Below are 23,829 nucleotides of genomic sequence, written 5' to 3'. Positions count from 1 at the left end.
ATCCTTTCCTTCAAGGCTCAGGGGTCCAAGATTATCTTCTGTGTCTGTATTTATTGGTTTCCCTTTTCTTTGTTGAAGAGGGTCTGTGCAATCCTTCTGCCTAGTCCGCCATCTTGCCCCGCCTCCGAAATTAACTTTTAAGTACTTAGAGCACATAGTACTTACTTATATAAATGCTATACAACTTGCTGCTAGTTATGACACAGGAATTTGTCAGTCTTTTTCCCACTGTATCTCCAGTCCTAGGAATCATTCCTCCCATGTTATAGGAACTAAGTAAATATTTGTTGAAAGAAGGATCTATATTTAATTCTCTTAAAAATTTTAAAGATTTTTTTTTGTATACAAGTACATTGTAAATACTACTTCTTGGTTTAATGTTATGAATTATTTTTCTTTATAGTTGAAGGACTGCAATGTCGTAGCCACAAAGTTAGTCCTGTTGTTGGATGACTTACTATGGGTTTTAACGGATTCCCAGTTGAAGGCCATGGTACAATATGCAAAATCTCTTAGTGAAGCAATAGAAAAATCCACAGAACAAAGGAAGAGTATGGCTTCTGAACCTACACAGGTATGCTGTTAACAGGAAACAGAAACAAACTTATTTCACATGTAAATACTTTAATAATCAGAATGGTTAGTTGGTGTTTCCTTTATGTAAAATAGATTGTAAGACTTTGAGTCCCAGAATCTTCTTTAACTAGATATCTTACCATATTATTTTGTATACATAGTATACATAGTATAAATATATATTAAATATATTATTAAATATATTTAAATATATTAAATATATATTAAATATATTAGTATCTATATAGTGCTTATTTTATTTGGAGCTCTGTATTAAGTGCTGAAATTAATGATGACATAAAAGTATTTGATGTTATAAAACCATTTTTTAGGAAGTTAAGAAGTTTTAAAACTACTAAATACATGGTTGTTGTTGTTGTTATGTGCCGTCAAGTCGGACCCGACTCATAGCGACCCCTCCTTGGGTTTCCGAGGCAGTATCACTACGGAAGTAGATTGAACCATCTTCCTTCCAAGGAGTGGTTGGCAGGTTTGAACCACCAGCCTTCTGGTTAGCAGTCAAGTGTCTTAGCCATTATGCTACCAGGGCTCCTAAAAGGGAGAAAAAACTTGAGTGATTACAGAAAGGGAGGCAGCAGGAGAATTAATAGTGGAGAAAAAGTAAGGCTAAGGGGACGTGCCAAAGTTGAACACTGAACTGCTGATTCAGAGTTTTCCAATGCTGGGGCAAAAAGGAGGGCAGCATAATTAGCTATTTAATCATAACTTTCTTAAAAATTAAGGAGGTTTGGTGGTGCGGTGCATAAGGCATTTGGCTGCTAATCAGAAGGTCAGCAGTTCAAACCACTAGCTGCTCCTTGGGAGGAAGACGAGGCAGTCTACTTCAGTAAAGATTTATAGCCTTGGAAACCCAGGGTGGGGGTCACTATGAGTCAGAATTGACTGGTTGGGAGTGGGGTTTTTTGGTTTTTTTTTTTTTTTTGGTTCTTAAAAATTAGAAGCATTAATAGTTTACTTGAAGAGGAAAAAGGCTTTTTCAGTCTTTGCAAGCACTAAACTCTGAGATTTTAACATGAAGATCTTTTTAGGAGAGACATTGAAAATTCCAATGGATGGTATCTTTGAAAAAAACAATTTTAAAACCACAGATGAATTTATGTTTATCTACCCCTGATAAAAGCTGAAGCAATATTGTGAAATCATACTTCTATGAAGGTATTTCTTTGCAAACAAATAATATATCCCAGGTATAAAGTAAGGAGTGGAGATTGCAGAAGGACAGAGAAATTTTAATTAACTGCTTGCAGAAGTCAGAAAGGTTTCACAAAGAAAATAATGAAATTAGGTCTTAAAAATGAATAGAAGTTCACAGGCAGACACGGGGGAAGGATATTTCAGAAGAGGGAATAAAATCTGCAAAAGTATGATGTTGTTAAATTGCATGGCCTTTTCTGATGAAGGTAAGCAGTTTGCTGTCACCAGAACAGTGATCTTGAGAGTGAGATACACATGCCTGTGAGGCTAGCTAACAACTTTCCAAGGGACATAGAGCATGAAGAGCTTTAAGGAAACAGTTCCACATCTTTCATTTTCTTAAACTTGGCTTGCTTGAGAATATGCTAAAGATGTCAGACTGGTTCTTCCTGTTCATAATTACTCCTCTACTTTGCAAATAGGAGCTCTGGTAATGTAGTGCCTAAGGCACTTGACTGTTCACCACAAGGCTGGCAGCTCCAACCCACCAGCTACTCCTCGGAAGGAAGATTGGGCCATCTACTTCCATAGAGATACAGCCTCAGAAACACAAGGAGGGGTCGCTATGAGTTGGGGCAACTCTATGGCACATAACAACAACAAGTTTGCAAATGAAAGGCATTCTTTTATTTATCCTTAGTCTTACTATGATGGATTTGTACAGGAAGTTGCAACAAAACAAAGCAATAAAACCTGGTAAGAAGTCACAGAAGCTATTTGAAATATTGTCCATGTTGGAAGTGAGTGATTATAATGACAGAGGAACATATCAGGTGATTTCTAGTTCTTGCTTTAAGATATTTGAAGGAGGATCTAATAATTGTCAGCTTGTCAAAAATAGTTTTTTGCAGTAGATTACCTTGTGAATCCTGGCATGTAACTTGCAGGAATTTAAAGAATCAAGTCACATTGCTAAAACAACTCCTTTCATTCCAGCCTACCTATTTCTGTGAAAAAAGTTTCTTAGAATTTATAGCCATAAAAACAAATAGAATTGATACCGAATGTTGCTGTTGTTGTTGTTATGTGCCACGGAGTCAGATCCAACTCATAGCGACCCCTTCTTGGGTTTCAGTATCACTATGGAAATTGCCCAACCTTCCTTCCGAGGAGTCGCTGGTGGGTTTGAACCGCCAAGCCTTCTGGTTAGCAGTCAAGTGGCTTAGGCACTACAGTACCAGAGCTCCTTGATACTGAATATTCATACTATAAGGCCTTTTAAGAATTATTTAGGGGTTACCTGAGAAAAAAGCTTCAGTGAACAGACTATAATACTACAATATAGGGCATTCTTGGGCAAGTGACCTGAGTTGAAGCAAAAGTATGCTGTACACAGATAAGAAGATTAGATATGTTGGGAAATTTGGACTTTTCCCATAGGCATCTGGGAGCTAATGGACATTTTTAAGTAGGGAAAGATCAGTCATATGTGGTATATAGGCAATCCCCAGGTTACAAACATCTGACTTATGAACAACCTGTAGTTAATGAATCAACTCCCATAAAGCCCATTATATTAAAAATTAGAGGTACAAGTATGGTTCATAAACAGAAACGGATGCTACTTTGCAACGTGCATCAAAACATTATTATTATTGCTGTATTATGTTAAAAATGTTTTGTGTTTAGTGTTCTAGAAGTGTTCCTTTAATGTTTTTATATATAGAAATATGCACTAGATACTAAGACAAATGTTTGACTTACTGATATTGGATACAAACTGTACCTAACTGGTCTAATTTATGTACACATTTGACTCAAAGACACTCAGGAACTGCCTGTAGTGGCATTGTAGAAGATGTACTAAAGAAGAGAAATATTGTCATTTTAGAGGAGGTACACACTTAATGGTTTAATGTATGTGTTAAAGAAGAAGTAACAAGCCAAAATGAGGGGAGAAACTGAGTCTTATCAATTGGAGATAAGGTCAAGAGGCAATAGCTGGGAATTTTAGGAATGATAATTGGTGCTTCATTAACCAAGAAAAGGAATACGGAAGAGGGAAGCAAGTTTGATTAAGGGAGGTTAAGCTAAGAAAAGATAATAATGAGTTCCATTTTGGAGTTGAAAACATGATTAAAGAAGTACAAGAGCATTTTACAGTATTACCATCAACACGTAATAGACTATATAGACCAGCCTGGTTAGCAGTGAATATTTTTATAGTTTAAGACATCATTAACAGAGATGGTAGTGGAATCTAAAAATTAATGCACAAGGGGTTGATGATAGTACAACTTATTTACATTATAGTTGGATAAGGTGGATAATGTTTATATTGGGAGCTCTGATGGCATAGTGCGTATGGCATGTGACTGCTAACCAGAAGGCTGGTGATTCAAACCCACCAGCCACTCCTCTGAAGGACGGTTGGGCAGTCTACTTCTTTAGTGATACTGCCCAAGGAGGGGTTGCTATGAGTCGGATCCGACTTGATGGCAGTGCGGTTTTTTTTTTTTTTTTAATGTTTATATAAAATGAAATATAAATTAGAAAATTAGATATAGAGATTAGAAAACTAAAACAAGGAAAATATTCATAATCATACCACCACAGCAAAACTACTTTTAGCATTTTGAGGTATTTCCTTACAGGGTTTTTGCCTAGACATCTTCATTTTTTGTAGTTGTAGTAAGGGGTATATACAGTTTTCTTCCCATATTGTTAGTCTATTTAATTATTACTTTTGTCTCTCTGTAATATTTCATGGTGAATTTACTTAACTATTTGAATATTACCATATTTGATGTATATAAAGAAATTTTAATTATTTTAATTGGTATATTTAAATTATATCTAAGAAAGTAATTTTGGTATGCTTTCTTGGTATACTTAAAAAATTTAAATGCAGCAAGAAAGCATACCAAAATTACTTTCTTGGATGCTTAATTGCCACATTATTACTTTGGTTTCACACAGAACATCCTGATTTTCGAGGTACCATTGACAGCTATCTTCTGTTGGAAATATTTTCTTGGCCTCATCCTTTTCTTTTTTTTTCTAGAAAAGAAAGAAAAGACTAAGTTGAAAAGTAAGAGATGTTAAATTGTTCAGGAGGCAAAGAAGCTTATAGTGGTCCATCTTTTTTTGGAAATGCATCCAGAAACCTGAATCTACTACAGTATTAAGAAAAGGTTGTAGGGAGATTTTTTCTGTTTTTAGCTGTATTGATAGGTATCTTAATGAAATACAAGAAAGCATTTTCTTTTAAAATATTACCATCATAGACCTAAATACTAGTCTGTTAAGCCTTTGAAAGTAGGTGGAGAAAACATGAAAAAAAGTGATTTTTCTGATAGAAGTCACCTTATTTTATAGTTAATTTTAAAGTTTTGCTTCAGTTCCTAGAATTGAAATTTTCATGGCTATATATCAGCTATATCATCTTTCTTTTTCTTTAATGACTATGGGTCTTAATAATTTTTTTTGAAAGATTCTTATTTATTAAGTATACTTTGAAATTCTTTTACAGTGTGATCATAGATCTTAATAGCTATACTATGTATAAATATATATACGTGTACTTTGATTTTTGGCTTCTTCAGAAATCCAAGTTCAAAGGACACATCATACCACTTAAGAGAGGCCTCAGAAAACCTGTAGTACTAAATATATCACAAGGGCTTCTTCCACAAAGAAGTGATTTATTTCCAAAGGATATGTAACAGTGTGTACAGCTCATGTATATGGGGCATACATTTGTTTACCTTTTAGTATACAGAACTAATAAATAACTAATAAATAACGTGCCTTTACTAATATATTTTCTAAAACAAGGAGGGCTATGAATACATAAATGTAACTATTCAAATATTTACAGAAACATTGGGTTTGTATTCAAATTATGTATAGTTTTTCAGTTTTCAACTTTTAGTTTTATTCTTATATAATTCGGAAACCATTGTAGGGGAACTGAGTTACTGATAAAGAAGAAAGTGTATTATGCTTCTTTTTGTGACTTTTTTATTGAAAATATTTAGGTTTTCTTCTGTGTGAAATTTTAAGTACTTAACTTGCAGTGATAGGGCAGTTTTTAATCTTTTTAGAGTTCTACTGTAGTGCCATCCACCCAGCAAGTGAAGACACCACAGACTTCAAATGCTCCTGATCTAAATGATGCAATTGTGAAACTATTCAGTGACTTTGATGTTAAAGAAACCTCCCATCATTTAGTGATTTCTCATCTAGATCTACACATATGTGATGACATTCATGCTAAAGAAAAAGGTAATAAATCTGTGTATTTCAAACTATTTTGGTTTATCTAGATTTGACTATAAAATTGGATTGCTTATCTTATATAATATGTACTACAAAATAACTTGTCCTAATTTTATCATTCACGTGTGATACATAGATCAAACACAGAAACCCGTTGCAGTCGAATCTATTCGGACTCAACACCCCTAAAGGACAAAGAACTGCCCCATAGGGTTGCCAAGGCTGTAATTTTTATGGAGGCAGACTGCCACATCTTTCTCCTGTGGAGCAGCTAGTGGGTTCAAACTGCTTACTTTTCAGTTTGCATCTGAGAGTTTAACCATTGCACCTCCTTGATGCATAGATAAAAGATGTAATTTAAAGCATTATATTTTGGTAAGAAATCTTTCACTTTGCTGTAGAAGTTAGAATTTCACTTCAGCAGTTGTTAGCTATCAATGCAAACAGATTTTACTGCTGGATTAAAAAAATAAAGAATTGAGTAGATAACACCCTTAGAGAATGCTGAAATATTAATAGACTTGCCTCTGAATTAACTTTCTCAATAACACTGAAACTGTCCATAAGTTAAATTTTACTTTATAATCAATATATTTACACATATTTTATCAGCCTTGTATTAGTCTACATATTTCTGGCCAAAATTCCAAATTCCTGGCCAAATTCCTGACCACCTCTCATTTTGCTCCTAAAATCTCTATGTTCCACAACCTGAGATTATATTGGATGGCTTCATTCACATTCATTTTTTTTCTTTAATTATTTGAATCTAATAAACTTACTGACTTTGCTCAGCTCCTCAGTAGATCCTGTTCAGGCAAAATCCAGAAATAAAATTTACTGTTCTAATGAGCAGTCGAAATTATTTGTCTGCTAAAAAAAAAAATCAGTCACCATTGTTCAACATAAAAGCTGTATCTTGACCATTTGGCTCATTTGGTTTAAACAATTTATTAGTAAATCAAGTTTGTCTGTTTGAATTGATATGAGGGCAGATTTACACAAGCTGTAAAACTCTTCTTTACAAGCATGCATGACATCCATAATCACAGCCAGCAATCTCTCAATGCATACATTTGTTTATTATGAGGATTACATTTAAAAAATTCAGTACAAAAACCTTTCAGCACTATGTGTGTATATGTGTTCCAAGTGAATGGGGTTGTGGTTGATAGAAGCAGATGAGTGTATGTGTGTGCTATTAATGGTGGGCCTGTAGCATTATTTTCATATATAAAGCCACATCTATTAATATAAAGTGAGACCCTAGAGATGGACATAGAACCCAGGTAGGTCTCTTGAATTTTAGGCTGGTGTTTTTCCCATTGCATCATACTGCTTTTCAGGTAGTTAGGACCATTGTAGAAGGGTTTGCAGTTCTAGAGGTGAAGTCTGAGGGACAGTTTAAAGCACAATTTAACTTATTTTTTTAATAAATTCATAATTACACATTTTTTTATGTTTATCAAAGTTATATTTTTGTACAGTTATAAAGGAATAGAATTTAAACATAGAGTTTAGGGATGCAAATAGTTCCCAAAGCTTATTATAAAAAATAGCAGTCTCCTAACTATTCTGATATCTTTTAATACCTATTCCACCCTTGTCAATATACCGTTCCTCCAGAAGCATCTGCTTTGAATTTTTTTTAAAAGCTATCTTTTGATATTTACTTTCATATCTCAAAGTAATTACGCTTATTTTTCCAGTTCTTGATTTTTCAGCTTTGGACATTATTTATTGACTTCCCACAATGGAAAATAAACACGCTGTTACTCCTATTATCTCCATTACTTGAATGTGCATAACTATGTGCCCTGTTTCTACCCTCTCCCTCAGTCATCCTCATATTTGATTAGAAAGCTAAATTCCATTCAGGAACCTATTTGTTTAACTACACTTTTGACATGTCTTTGTTAGAGCCTCTGATTTATTCCATTGTGGACTAGTTGCTCTCCAGACCTGCAGCAGAGCTGTCATTCTGGGATTGCCCTTTCCAACTCTGTGACATTACTCTTTTTGGAAATTGGATCCCCTATAATCTATATCCCATGCCTTGTTGGATTTATCCCTTGTTTTGGTGTAGCACCTCTTCTATTATCATCTTAAAAAAGAGTGTTGGCAGGTAAATTTGGAGAAATTGCATGTATGACAGGTGTTTTTATTTTATCCTTGCATTAGTAATTAGTAGTCTAGCTGATTATATTTTCCTGAAGAATTTTACACTTTTTTTTTTTTTTTTTCTCATTTTATTCTAGCTTCCTTAAGTGTTGAGTTGTATGCCTTGGTCATAGTCTAGAATAATGTTGCTGTGCTTTTTTGCATGGATTGAGGTGGGAAAGAGACGTTTTCTCTTTGTCTTTACTAAAGGAAGAGTCTTCTAATCTCTTGCCTGGAGGATATGAGCCTGGCATGTGATCTGGGATCCTAGAAAAGGAAGAGAACTAGGGGAGAAGGGAGTGGGTTCAGTGTTCATTTTGTAAGTAGACTTTCTTAACTCCTTTCGTCTTTCAGTAAGGCATACCTACACTCAACTGTAGTTGGTGCCACCAGCTCAAGATTCTCTTTTATCCTCCTCAAAGAATAATCTTGTAGACTTCTACTGGGGTAGCAGTAGGTAGTTGCCTTGGTGCTCTGAGGATGAGGTGAGGGTGGGGGAACCTGACTTCTTCTTCTTCTTCTTTTTTTTTATATACTTTGAATTGATGTGTAATTATCAGTGTATAGTTCAATGAATTTTCATAAAGTGAAAATAACCTATGTAACCATCATCCAGATCAATTAAAAAAAATTACCAGCACCCCTAAGGACCCCCCATTTATTTCTGCCATTCTTCCTAAAAGTAATCACTATTCTAATTTCTATCACCATAGATTGTACTTAATATACATGAAATCATATAATATGTATGCTCTTTTGAGTTCGGCTTCTTTACTCAACATTTTGTTTGTGAGATTCACCTGTTTTGTTATATGCTGCGGTAGTTTGTTTTCATTGCTGTATGTTCTTTTGTTGTGTGAACAGACCATAACTTATACATTCTACTATTTATGGACATTTGAGTTATTTCCAGTTTGGGGTTAGGAGGAATAGCACTGCTGTGAATGTTCTTGTCTGTGTCTTTTGGTGAATATCTTCACACATTTCCTGTAGGTACGTACCTAGAAGTGAGATTGCTGGGTCATAGTATTGTGTTCTTTTTTAGTTGTTGTTGTAGTTAGGGGCCATTGAGTCATTTTCAACTCATAGCGACCCTATCTAAAATAAAACACTACCCCGACCTAAAGGCTGGTGGTTCAAACCCACCAGGCACTCCTCAGAAGGATGACTGGGCAATCTACTTTCGTAGAGATATCGCCTCAGAAACCCAAGAAGGGTTCTCTGTGAGTCGAATCGACTTGATGGAGTAAGAATAACCTTTTTAGTAAATCTGCTGAATTTACACTCTCACCAGCACTGGGAGTTCCATGGTTCTTATTTATTTGCTAACTTTGCAGTTGTTGCTAGTCATTTTAATTTTAGTCACTCTGTTCAGAATATAGTAGCATACCACTGAGATTTAAATTTGGATATCCCTGATGTGTGAAGAGGTTGAGCCCCCTTTCATATATTTATCAACCATTTAGATATCCTCTTCTGTGAAGTATCTGATATTTTGCCCATTTTTTTTCCCTGTTGATTTATATTTCTGGATATGAGTCCTCTATTGGATATGCATAATGTATTTTTCCCATTCTGGCTTGCCTTTTTATTCTTGTAACAGTAGCTTTTGATGAGTGGAAGTTTTTTGTTTTAATATAGTCTCATTTACCGACGAAGGTTTAGTGGATGTTCAGTGGTAGAATTCTCACCTTCCCTGTGCTGACCTCGTTTGCATTCCCAGCCAATGCCCCTCAGGCACAGCCCGCACACATCTGTCAGTGGAGGCTTGCATGTTGCTCTGATATGGAACAGGTTTCAGCAGAGCTTCTAGACGAAGACAGACTGGGAAAAAGGCCTGGCAGTCTAATTCTGAAAATCTGCCTGTGAAAACCCTGTGAACCGCAGCAGTCTGATCCATTGTGCATGAGGTTCCTCTGAGTCGATGGCTGACTCGATGATAGCAAACAATTTATCAGTGTTTTCTTCATTGTTAATTTATTTCCTGGTCTACTCTAAGATCATGAATATATTCACTTACATCATCTTTCAGAAACTTTATTGTTTTATCTTTCCCGTTACCTGTAAAGTCCAACTGGGGCTATGTTGTGAGGTTGGAGGCAAATCTCTTTTCATATGGATTTTCTACTTATTATGTTATCTGTGAATGACCACTTTATTTCTATGTTATAGTCCTTAGTATTTTTCATTTCATTTTCTTGTCTTATTTGTCTAGAACTTTTAGTACATGCTAAATAGGAATGATATTAGCAGCATCTAATATCTGATTTGGGGAAATAATACTAAGTATAATATCTGCTACAGGTTGTTGATAGATACACTTGATCAGATTTAGGAAATTATTACATTTCTGGAATATACCCAACTTCATTGGCATGTGTTAATCCTATTACATATATTTTAAATATGATTGGATTTGAATTGCCGATATTTTATTTGGGATTTTCCCATCTATATCATGAAAGAGTTAGACCTATAATTTTTGTTCTTATCTTAATCATGTTTTGATTTGGAGATTATACTAAATAAATTACTATCATCAGTCTTCACTTTGCGTCTCACACATTTTTATTTGTCTCATGGTTTAATTCTCTTTAAAAGTCCTTGTACTGTTACCTTTTTAGTAGAGTGTTGAGTAGCAGTGAAAGTCATTTTCTGTGCCACTCTCTTTAGCAGAAGGCTTGCTATTTATTTTACTTTTTTTTTTTTTTTTTAGATTTTGTGCATTTGATTTTTCCTTATTTCGTATTATCAGGTAACGGGGCAAGTCAATAGCTGCTCTTGACCATTTTGAAAATCTCTGGTTTCTTAACCTTAGATGCTTGGCATTTCTGCCTCTCTGCTGGCAAGTATGCCTGGCCCACGGATGTTGGGAAGGTTCAGTGGTAGACTTGCCACTAGGACAGTGGTTCTCAAACTTTGGTCAGCGTGAGAATCAAGCTGAGGATCTTTTCAAAAGGAGAGATTCCTGACCTGTGTACTGTGGTGCACAGTGAGAGATACTGAGACTCTGTGTTTAGCAGAAGAAGTTACCCTGCCTTCATTACACAAGGCAACCTAGATACCAGCTATTAGATAAAAGTGAGGAGGGGGGAGAGTGAAGAAGATTTGGGGTTTGAGAGGAATTTGTTGTCTTTTCCTTTGTTCATCATTGTGTTGTTTGGCTTATAGTTGACATCTTCTGCGTTAGTGATTTGAAGGGAAAATCAAAAAAAGTTAAAACCAAAATAACAAAGTGCAATGGTCAAGGTTAAGTATTAAGCATCAGAGCAGCGGAAGTGTTGTCTAAGCACTTTTACATTCCTTATTCTTTATTATTTCTCCATGGATAAGCCGATGATGGTGTTTAAGGGGAGAACTTCTGCACCAAAATATCTCTCATAGTAATCACTTACCTGCTATTCTGAAATCCAGAAAGCTCACAAAAGAGTTTTTCAGAAGTTTGTAAAAAGCTCATTTGATGATGAAACCTGACCTGACCGAACATGTATTTATTATTTTTGTTTTATCCATTTAGTATAAACGTTTATATGTTTTGCTGTAGAAATACTATTTTTTATTACTTAATGCTGCCTTAGAACCTGCTGGAAGAATTGCAAGATACACTGTCTATGTACCATATTACCTTAATAAAATGTTTTGAATTCTGAAATATATTTGTCTCCAAAGGTTCTAAATAAGGGATTGTGGACCTGTACTATAAATTCTACCAATTGAGATTAATTGGAGTTAACTAATTAATGTAGGGAGAGTATCCATAGCTATAGAAAAGAACATCATCTTTGGTAAAGTAGAGGGTCAGTAAAAATGAGGGAAACCCTAGTGAGATGAATTGACACAGTGTAACCTACCAACAGTCATGAAGATGGCACAGGCCAGTTCTGTTATATGTAAGGTTACCATGAGTAGGAACTAGCTCGGTGACAGCTAACAACAGTAATCTTAATTTGTGTTGTCCTCACCTTTAGTTGATTTATGTATGCTGTTTTAAAATGTAACTTTTAAATTGAAGTTGTATTAACTTGTGATCTACTTTTGATTTTACTGTAGCTACATGACCTTGGGGAGTCCTGGGTGGCATTAACAGTTAAGTATTGGACTACTAACCAAAAGCTTGGTGGTTCAAACCCCCCTAGGGGTGCCTTGGTAGAGAAGCCTGGTGATCTGCTTTTGGAAGATAGGCAGGCTTTTCTTTTAGTCTGTGTTGGTCTGGAAGTTCTGCAAACCTGCCCAGGATGGGTGACCCTGCTGGTAACAGACGTACTCGTGGCATAGCTTCTAGCATCACAGCAACACACAAGCCACCACAGTGTGACAAACTGACAGACATATGGTCACAAATAATAGAGGCTCAATAAATATTTATTGGATTGACTTGCATTACCTAACATTCTTAATACTGACAATATTTATTACTATTTGGACTCCAACTATAGTAAAGATTTTCTGTGATAAATTGAGGTTTCTGATATTTGATTAGCATTCTCTTCTTCTCTCTTTCAATTCCATCTTTTCTTTTCCCAGAGTCAAACAGACGTATTACTGGAGGGGCTATGCAGCTCTCTTTTACTCAGCTAACTATAGATTATTATCCTTATCACAAAGCAGGTATGTATATAATAATTTGTTTTAAATTATGTAGTCACAGATCAGTTGTTACATGGGGATGGGAGAGTAGAAAGGGTCAGGAGAAAGAGATGACAAAGGGACATGAGGAAACTTTCAGGGGTGATAGATACGGTTCCTCTCCTGATGGTGATGATGGTTTTAGGATGTATGTCAGAACATCAAATTGTACCTTTAAATATGTACAGTTTATGTCAATAAAGCTGTCTAAAAGAAAAAATACATACAGCTATTTTTTTTTTTTTCTTTAAGGAAAAATATGTTAAAAAATCTTTATTACTTTTTCCCCTGGCAGTACTTCTACCAAGAAAATAGAATTGCCTTAAAAAATAAATAAATAAATTTGTATTGAAGCTTATGTAGATTATTAGGAACATTTTACCAGTGTTAGAAATTGACTATTTACTAAGTAACTGATCTAAAACTTGAAGAAAAAATAGACTGGAATACAGAGGACATATATTTGTAATATTTAGTTAATTGTGATAAAAACAAGTTACTAATCAATCTGTATTTTTCAGTGAAGTTTTAAAGTATATATTTATTTTAAAATCAGAAAAGAACATAAAGCAAATGTTAACAGTGATTTTAGCTAGGCTGTAGGATTCCAGGCATTTCTTTTATTTTACTCACCTATATTTGCTAATATTCTTCAATAAATAGTTAATAGGCACTTTAACAACCAAATATTGATAGCTTTTTTTTCTGCCAAATAGCAAAAAACACTCACTGCCATCAAGTTGATTCTGACTTACAGCAACCTCCATTGGATTTCCAAAGTGGTAAATCTTTACGGAAGTAGATTGCCCCATCTTCCTTCCACAGAGTGTCTGGTGGGTTTGAACCTCCAGCCTTGTGGTTAGCATTCGAATGCCTTAGGCACTGCACCGCCAGAGCTTGTATATCCATGGTCAAATTTGAACTTACATTCAATCTCTACATTTTGATGATGTGTGGATTTTAATTTTTTTTTTTAAATACTCATACAAATATAAAATAAATAAGTATAATTTAGGTTTTTCAGGATTTTTAATAACTGATAACATTTTTTTGTTCACACAATTCTACCTCCAGGTGTTTGTCATTTTTTATCAGTACCTGACAGAATTTATAGCTATACAATTTGTTGTGGTGGTTGTCTTTCAAAGGGCTTTATTTTATATCCTATCTTCCTAATCCAGAAGTTACATATAGTTTAACAATTTTTACTGTAAAAATCATTCATATTTTTTAGAAGGTAAAATTTTAAGTCACAAAGAAGATTCTTGTTAACTCTTTTATGTACATTTTCTTAGCTGTTAGAAAGAAATGTAATAATCCTGGTTTTGTATTTTCCCTCCAAGAAACTTTTCTATATATTTATTACCTAATGACTGATGATTACCATATTAAGTTTTATTGGTTTCTTGAGTGTTTGGATAATCCTTATTTTATCATTTTTATGGTTTAGACTTTTGTAAGTCACATTACAATGAATCTTTGATGAAAAGGATATTTCTTTGTTGGTATTTTCTATGATTCTGTCCAGTGGAGGTTTACTAGGTACTTGAGCATCCAGTGAAGGTTGAGCATCAGCTCTGCTTGAGGAAAGGGTTCTAGATAAAAATCATTTGCTTGTTATACTCTTTGCCTCATTTCTAAATGTTTTAATCATATCTTCTAGGAAGATTAAAATTGGTAGTATATAAAGGTTTAAAAAAAAAAAGTAATCCCTTGAGAATATGAGTCAATTTCTTTAGAAGCATTGTTATGGTAAAATAAGTGAAAATTGTACATTTTTTAGTGAAATATCTGTTATTCATTTTACAGGAGATAGTTGTAATCATTGGATGTATTTCAGTGATGCAACCAAAACAAAAAATGAATGGGCCAATGAGTTGTTACATGAATTTGAATGCAATGTTGAAATGCTTAAACAGGCTGTGAAGGATCATAATGTAGGTTCACCTCCTAAATCCCCAACACATGCGTCTCCCCATCACACACAAACAGGTACTTTATCCATAACAACATTATGGCATTCCTATAATATTTGAGTGTGTATGTGTGTGGGGGGAGGCTTCATAATATATTTTCTGTGAATAAGTAATATAATTAATGTCTAAAATACTTACACCTTTCATTCAGCGAAACATAGACTTATGGACCAATCCACTTTTAAAATTAGTACAACCAATAGTAATACCCATGTAGAATCTTTCAGATTCTTAAATGGCAGTAAACGTCTCACTTTTAACAGGAATTCCAGCCAAAATTTCTTGCAGGAGAATGTCTTAAATGTGATATAAATATAATTCCTAGTTAAAGAAGAAGAATCATCACAATGATTTACCTTCCTATAACACCTTTAAAGTGTATTTCCATGTTTATCTCATTTGGGAAGTTAAGGTTCATCTGTATTCCTTGTAGCTGTCTTAATAGAGTGACTATTAAAAATAATTTTGCAATAAATTGAAAAGAGTTTTTGTTTCCCACAGAGAAAGAATCAGCTCTAAAAGGAACTTCCAAAACACCTTCAGTATTATCTGAACAATCCAAAGCTAAGCTGATGTCTAGTTCTGTTGTGGTTAGACTTGCGGATTTCGATATATACCAGGTATAGTTTTGTTTGTTTTTTAATTAATCTCATAGGTATTCTTAGTATCTCCTACAAGCAAATCTTATGAGTTAATACCACCATATTATTAAAAAACGTCTTGACCAGTTCTGTGAAATGGTCAAATTAGATAGGATAGGAAATTTCAGTTCATTTTTCTTTTAATCTAGTCTATCCCTTATCTTAAGAAGAAGAAACTAAAATACCTTTCTTGTTTTATTAAACTATCAAATCTTGACCATACCATATTATATTCTATGAACATGATGTTATCGCTAAGAACTCTCTTGGGTTTATATTAATGATTTTATACAGGCTGTAATCATGTAACATGGTCTAATATCAAAGTCGTTGAGACCAATACAATAGAATATATGACTTAAGTACTAAAATTTTTTATAGGTTTTGAAATTTTAAAAAATGAAATAAAGCATTGTAGATTTATAGTCTGTTTTATGAATTGTTATGGTTTATATTCTTGCCTCCCATATGTGAGTTCTGGGTTCACTTTCCAGCTAATACACTTCCTGTGCAGCCATCACCTGTGTGTCAGCAGAGGCTCACATGTTACTGTGAACAGGTTTCGGTGGAGCTTCCAGACTAAGATAGAGTGGGATTCAGTACACAGGACAGCTCCCACAACAAACAGTTATCTGGCCCCAGTGTCAATAGCGCTAATTTTGAGAGGTTCAGATTTAATAGTCATTTGCTTATTGAACGATCACTTCTTTCTCTACATCCTATATGTAATTTTATTGAAAGACTTAAATCTCTTTCCTGTGTTTGAAATGTATTGCTCTCTGTTACACCTCTATGTTGGAATATATTGTTATAACTTAGAATGTTTAACAGATTGTATTATACGTATTTATAATTTTAGGCACATTTGTGATGGTTTTTAAAGGATTGAGTTAGAAATGAAATCATTTTTTCTTTAATAGCAACATTTTTAGGTATGAAAGAAACAAATACTTAAAAATAATAATATACTACATCAAAACGAGGAAGAGAAAAAATGTTGTGACTCTATCAACATATGGTAAAAAGCATTTAATAAAATATAAAATCCATTCCTTGTAGGTTTTTCAGTAACATAATAATGAGTATTTATTTGAAACCAGGAGTTTCACTATTTCCATTAAAGAAGAATTGGAGGAATTGCCCTTAAAAAAGGAAGCAAAATAAGAGTGCTCTCTGTTAGCACTGCTATTCTACATAGCAGTGTTGGAAAATAAATGAGTAATAAGTGAGGGAGAAAGGATATAAAGAAACATTTTGCAAAAGTCATGGTCATAGGTTTGCTGGTCCAATAGAGCCTGGTGGAACCACTGAGACTATGGCCCCTAGCTGCCCTTCAGGTCTGGAATGGAACCCACATCTGTGGTTTCCATCCAAACAAAGTACAGGCATGTGAGTTAAACATTTACCTCATGTAGACACATGCCCTGGAGAGAATAATCATGGGAGAAGGAAGGGCTACTTATGCACAGGGAGACAGTTCAGGGGGCAGGAGAGTATGGAGGGATGGACACTGGGAAGAGGTAACTATGGGGAGGAAGTGGGAGGGGAGCTGTTGCATTGTGGTAAATTTTGGTCAATGACATGAGACAAAATATATGTGAACTGCTGTATGAAAAGTGAATTTACTCTGTAAATCTTCACCCAAATCAAAATAAAATAAAAAAAAAAAAAGTCATGGTCATAACACTCAATACTTAGAAATAAAGATTAGTAAAGTAATTAATAATAAAATAATGTATTAAAATCAATGGGATTCTAGCATATTGTTGTTTAGGCTAATAACACATTTCTGTCTTTCTTGAGTTTGTAATCAAGCGAGAGGTAGATGTAGGAGTCTGGCTGACAGATAAAAGTAGCACCTTTTTAAAGCTAAAGGCCAGCATGGAGAACATAATTTCAGGATTGTGGCCAAGTGGGTTTACAGATACTTTACTCTCCAATTATTGTCCCTAGCAGTGCTACAGGCTTCTTGCATAAAGGCTTTCCCATGTCAACATTCAGATGGCATGGAGACGCAGCCTGTATTTGAGAAGACTGGCAGATCTCAAAAACAAAAATAGAGAGGTGAGGTAGGATCTGGAGAAAGGTGAACAGGCAGAGCATGCTGAAGATTAGTTCACTTCTCCCTAGGAGCTCCTAGGGAGGGGTCAGTGAGCACAAAAAGAGAGGTCAGGAATGTTACTCAAAATGCTTTTCCCTCCCAGGGAGGTATCAAGCTAAGATACAGTAACAAAAGAGAAACATTCAAAATAGGAATGAAAAACTGAAATACATTAAGATTCTCTTGTTATTCAATATATACCCCAAAGAAAGAAAACTATGTGATTTACATAAATCCATATGGAAATAAGAGATGGGAATCACCCGTAATCCCAAATGGATGAGTAGAATTACGTTAAAGAAACCCCAGATACACAAATACATCAGAAGCAAGACAAAAAGATATAAAATAAAATAGTGTGCTCATCCAAATTTGAATAATTGTTAAATTATAAAATGAAAAGGAGATAAGCTGTGGTCCCTTAAAATACCTTGACGCTTTGAATGGAAAGGAATTTGTTTCAATATATGAAAATAAATCTTAACTAGATAGTGTAAGGGATGATTTAAGTTTATAAATACTATGTTGTTATTTGTTGTTGTTATGTGCCATTGAGTCAGACCCGACTCATAGCAACCCCTCCTTGGGTTTCCAAGGCAGTATCACTACAGAAGTAGATTGCCCCATCTTCCTTCCGAGGAGTGGCTAGTGGGTTTGAACCGCCAGCCTTCTGGTTAGCAGTCAAGTGCCTTAGCCACTATGCTACCAGAGCTCCTATACGAGTTATAAAAAGGTTTGTAATTAGGCAATTTATACAAGTGGAAACAAACCATTGAAAAACTTCCATTTTATGTGAGAAATACAAATACATGCTTGTCGAATGAATGAAAAAATAATAATCTTAAGACACAGCTGTGGGCTTACTAAAGTAGCATAAATCAATAAAATTGATAAAACTGTATTGGTTAAATACTTTTTGGGTATTAAGCTGTTTTAGAGGGAGAGTGAAAAAACACAAGATACATAACAAGAGCCTTAATAGTAGCAATTAAAAAAAATTAAGAAATCAAAATATTTGACAGAAGTGTTTACAACTATATTATTTTTAATAATAATAGAGAAATTATCATAAGGGATTATTATAAAGAACATATTGGCGATGCATGCTATCCATGAGAACTAATGTGTATTAATTTCAACAAGTCATTTAACCCATCTGAGCCTATTTCTTCATCTGAAAAATGACAGTAATACATAACTCCCTGTTCTGATGACTTTAGGATATGTAAATATAAAATATATAAATAATGATTCTATATTTACTAGATAACGTATCATTATTAAAACACTTTTGGAATGGTCAGCTGCATAGAAAAATATAAACAAATTTCTTTTCACTTCTGTTATTTTAAGGCTCAGAATAATAAATTTGTAAGGATTATTGTACACAGTTGATTTTTAAGGATCCAAAGTGATAAGAGTTTTCTGAATAGTTGATGAGTATTATTTAAAAAATAATTTACTGTGAAGTAAAATATATGATAAAGTTTGCATTGGAAAATAATCATTAACACATTGTAAATAGGTTTCTTTTTTGTAATTTTATTGTTATTTAGGTGACAGTTTACAGAGCAAATTCATTTTCCATATAGCAGTTCACATACACTTTGTCTCATGACATTGACTGCAATCTCTCACAATGCAACAGCTCCTCTCCCACTAGCTTCCCATAGTTACCTCTTCACTGTGTCCTTCCCTCCCATGTACTCCTGTATCCCTGTGTAAACACAGCCTTTCTATTCTCCCATGATTGATCTCTCCAAGGAGTGTATCTGCCTAATGGAAATGTTTAGCTCATGTGCCTGTCTTTTATTTGGCTGGAAGCCATAGGAGTGGGTTCAATTCCAGACCTGGAGGGCAGCTAGGGGCCATAGTCTCAGTGGTTCCACCAGGCTTTATCGGACCAACAAACCTGGTGCCTTTTTTTTTTTTTAAATGATTTTGAGTTTTTTTTTTCCACATTGTTCTCCCACTCTTTTCAGGATCTCCTAAGAAATCTCCCTCAGAGTGGTTGACAGTAGTAGCCAGGCACCATCTAGTTCTTCTGGTCTCATAGTCATATAGGCTGAGGATTGCATAGTATACCAGTCCCTTGGACTAACTGTTTCCATGCATCTTTGATTTTCTTCATTCTTTGCTCTGGATGAGGAGAGACCTATCGTTGCATCTAGATGGTTGCTTGCAAGCTTTTAATATCCCAGTTGCTACTCACCAATATAGGATGTGGAACAATGTTTTTGTGCAGTATGTTAATCCCAATTGAGCTTGATGTCCTGTGCAACCATGGCCCTGAGCCCGCAGGTTCAACTACTTGCTCCCTCCGGGTAGCTGGCTATGGCCAAGAAGTGACTTATTGTCAGTAGGTTTAAAAGAGTTTCAAGTGTTGTCCACATTGCATAAATTCTTGGAAAAGGCTTTATTCAGTGTGACTTCAACAAATACAATTCTTTTTTCAGGTTTCTACAGCGGACCAATGTCGTGCTTCCCCTAAAAGTATGATTTCCTGCAATAAAAAGTCCCTTTATCTTCCTCAAGAAATGCCTGCGGTGTATATAGAATTCACAGAATATTACTATCCAGATGGAAAGGACTTTCCAAGTAAGAGAATTGCCTGTTTTGTTAATTTTTGTTCATTACTTGTTGAGGCATTTTTTTTCTTGATAAGTTTATGAGTTTTATAAATAAGCAGAATAATACAAGTCCACTATTCCTTATTCTTAGCATTATGTGTGGCACATAACTGCAACTGAGCATGTTTATGTATTTTTGTTATTTGTTTTTATGCCCTTTTCCTTCACTGGAGCTCTGGTGGCTTAGTGCCTAAGGTATTTGACTGCTAACCAGAAGGCTGGCAGTTCAAACCCACCAGCCACTCCTTGGAAAGAAGATTGGGCAATCTATTTCCATAGAGATACCGCCTCAGAAACCCAAGGAGGGGTTGCTATGAGCCGAATCGACTCCATGGCAGTGAGTAGAGAATTTTTTAGATGTTTTTAAACGCCTACATGGATATTTTGGACAGGTTTTGGCACTAATATTTTATTGAAAATACTGAATTATGTGAATTTTTATTTGTCAGCTAGTTTGGCTTCCTAGAGTTAAAATGATTATACAGCTATGTCTTTGACTCTTAAAATTCTGTGCTATTATCTCAGTCCATTTAGAAGTTCTTAAAACTAAAATCTGTCCAGTTTTTGTAGTACCATTTACTTTTTAATTATAGTTGGAAAAAAGTGTTTAGATTAACAAAAGGTTATGTTATTGGAGCAAAAACTTTTATATCCTCTTTACAAATCAAACTCCAAAACACTTTGTCCTATTTTGCCCATTTGCTTATTACTGGCTTCTTAGTACAGTTATTTAGTTTCAAAAGGAATAGTTTTTACCTTTTTTTTGCTAATAATAAGAGGAGATCCTGAGATGTCCAGCCATTTTATCAGTTTGATCTTTGTTAGTCCCAGACTTTGGGAATTTAATCAATGCATCTTCATGCCTTTCAACAATCCTTTGTGTGTTTCTCATTTATTTCTGTTAGCTACCTTCCTGACCAAAAAGATAAGAATACTAATATGGCTGAGACAGTTGCTTAACATGTTACAGGGAATAAAGTGGCACAGTTGAAACTCAAGCATAGGTTCTGTGAATCTAAATTCCCTGTTCTTCTGCAGTATGTTACACTGCCTCTCCTGGCTATTTAGAACTGGTTCAATGATCTCATTGTTTCTAAGTGTTTTCTTCCCTATGTAATTGTTTTGAGTCCCTTGTTGTTGTTGTTGTTGTTATGTGCCATCGAGTCTAGTCGACCCGACTTATAGTGACCCCTCCTTGGGTTTCCGAGGCAATATCACTATGGAAGTAGATTGCCCAACCTTCCTTACGAGGAGTGGCTAGTGGGTTTGAACCACCAGCCCTCTGGTTAGCAAACCAGAGGTAGTAAAAATGGTTAAGTAGTCAACTACTAGTTGAAAAGTTTGTGATTCAAAACCACCCAGAGGAACCAAAGAAGTAAGGCATGGCAATATGCTTCTGAAATGTCTCTACTCTGCACCCATGGGGTCACTATGGGTCTGCATCAACTCAGCAGCAATTAACACCAATGTCATTGTTTTCCTTAAGTAACACATCATTGAACAAATTACATCATTAATTTCTAAATTATATAACATGATATTTTAAAACAGCAGTATTAATGCTCCATTGTCTAGTTATTTCTGTATTATGTCTGTAACTAGGTATTTAACAATACAACTTTTTTTTTTCCTTTCAAAACTGTTTTCTTTACCATAGTTTTACAAAGGAAAGCGTAGTTATGGGGTACTCATCAAGAAATACTCTTTGAAAAACAGAATTACCTGTTAAATACAATTCTGTTTTCAACATCTATTTATATCTCAGTAAAGAAATTTACTGAGTTTGTAGGCATTCTATACTAAGTTCTACAGTGAAGAATATAAATGATATGATTTCTGTCCTTAAGAAATTTCATACTTAGTTCAGGTCAATGTATACTTAATTAAAGAACTTAATTATCTTTCTTGAGGATTATTAGGAAGCCCAACTAGCCAAAGATCCTCTAGTCCAGTAATTCTTAACTGTGTTTATTATTGTTGTTTGGATTGTTTTGTTTTTTGCATAATAGACTTTGTTGAGGATCTGAGAAAATTGATGAACTTTCTGGTGCCAGAAGATTTGCATATATACATGTGTACAAAGTTTGCCAACAGTTTCTGGAGTTTACAGGTCTCTAAGACCTGTTCTGGGAGCTCTGGTAGCATAGTGCCTAAGACACTTGACTGCTAACCAGAAGACTGGTGGTTCAAACCCACCAGCCACTCCTCGGAAGGAAGATGGGGCAATCTACTTCTGTAGTGATACTGCCTCTGAAACCCAAGGAGGGGTCGCTATGAGTCGGGTCCGACTCGACGGCACATAACAACAACAACAACAAGACCTAATCTAGTATATCCCCATCCTGAGATTTTTGGGTCCCTAAAGAAGTCGTACCTTTTATGTTACAGATAAAATTAAGTCTAAGGTTGAACACTGAAGTTCTTAGTTACCTAGGAAGAATATGTGTGTGAAACAAACGGAGCGTGGTATTACAGTTTGCTGTTTCTCAATATCAGTTACTTTCAAGGCCCTCTATCATTTGGCCCCATCCTGCAAATGCCTTATTCATTCACTATAGGTTTAAGGATCTGTTTAAGATTAATATGGCAGCAGAATATAGGATGATTTGTGAAGAGAAGGTTAGGTGAAAGGCCATAGTACAGATATGGATGGACAAAGGCTAAAATTATGTTGGATACTGTAGAAGTTGAGTGGTTTATTTCAATGTCATTGATAGTGGTTAAATCATTTTTAATACAATTTATTTAGGGAACTGTTTTTGTTTTGTTGATCCAGTTGCTATATATCTTGTTACTCTGAGCTGTTGGTTTCTCAATTTAGAAGACCCACTGCTGCCAAGTCAATTCCGACTCATAGTGACCCTGTAAAACAGAGTAGGGTTTTTAAGAATGTAATTTTTTTAAAAAAATTACTTTTATTTTTCTTTTTATTGTAATTTGGGTGAAGATTTACAGAGCAAATTCCCTTTCCATACGGCAGTTCACATACACTTTGTCTCAGGACATTGACTACAATTTACCACAATGCAACAGCTCTGCTCCTACTTCTTCCCGATAATTACCTCTTCCTCGTGTCCATCCTTCCATGCCCTCCTGCCCCCTGAACTGTCTCCCAGTGCATAAGCAGCCCTTCTTTCTCCCATGATTGTTCTCTCCAAGGAGTATATCTCCCTCAGGTAAATGTTCCACTCATATGCTTGTCTTTTGTCAAGGTTGTATCTTAACAGAAGCAAACTGCTTCATCTTTCTCCCATGAAGCAACTGGTGGGTTTGAACCAGCAACCTTTCGGTTAGCAGCCGAGCACTTAACCAATGTGCCACCAGGTCCATAAATATTCATTCTTTCATAACATGAGTATCGAGTGCCTGCTATAGATGAGGTACTTGAAATTGGTATTCATTTTAAAGCTCAAAACAATTCTGTCCTTTCGCTTAGAAAAGTCACATTTCATAACCTCTGTGAGCGTCTATTTTGTATGTCACATAGCAACATTCTAAAATTTATTGAACAGTTACTCTGAAGATTTGAAGGATGTAAAAGCATTTCTTTTTTAATTTAATTTTTCCCCTCTACTACATTGCTATAATGAAAAGTGCAAAGACCTGGAGTTTGAAAATCAAAAGGGAAGAATACGGACAGCATTTCTCAAGCTGAAAGAATTGAAGAAAAAATTTAAGCCTTG

General features: G+C 34.9%; 1 protein-coding gene across 1 annotated transcript in view; it reads left to right on the top strand.

Annotated features, from left to right (window-relative positions):
• UHRF1BP1L (UHRF1 binding protein 1 like) overlaps window positions 1–23,829 on the top strand; it is a 91,411-nt gene that overhangs the window by 24,034 nt on the left and 43,548 nt on the right. Inside the window, exons 7-12 of the mRNA XM_042781821.1 lie at window positions 404–574; window positions 5,838–6,018; window positions 12,697–12,780; window positions 14,608–14,790; window positions 15,276–15,394; window positions 19,973–20,114. Of these exons, the coding sequence (XP_042637755.1) occupies window positions 404–574; window positions 5,838–6,018; window positions 12,697–12,780; window positions 14,608–14,790; window positions 15,276–15,394; window positions 19,973–20,114 (880 nt within the window). The remainder of the gene's footprint in view (window positions 1–403; window positions 575–5,837; window positions 6,019–12,696; window positions 12,781–14,607; window positions 14,791–15,275; window positions 15,395–19,972; window positions 20,115–23,829) is intronic.

The sequence above is a fragment of the Orycteropus afer genome, unplaced genomic scaffold, assembly GCF_000298275.1.
Source record: "Orycteropus afer afer isolate SDZICR_OR568_19922 unplaced genomic scaffold, OryAfe1.0 scaffold00177, whole genome shotgun sequence".
Classification (NCBI taxonomy): domain Eukaryota; kingdom Metazoa; phylum Chordata; class Mammalia; order Tubulidentata; family Orycteropodidae; genus Orycteropus; species Orycteropus afer.
This window is presented reverse-complemented; position numbering and strand designations above follow the sequence as displayed.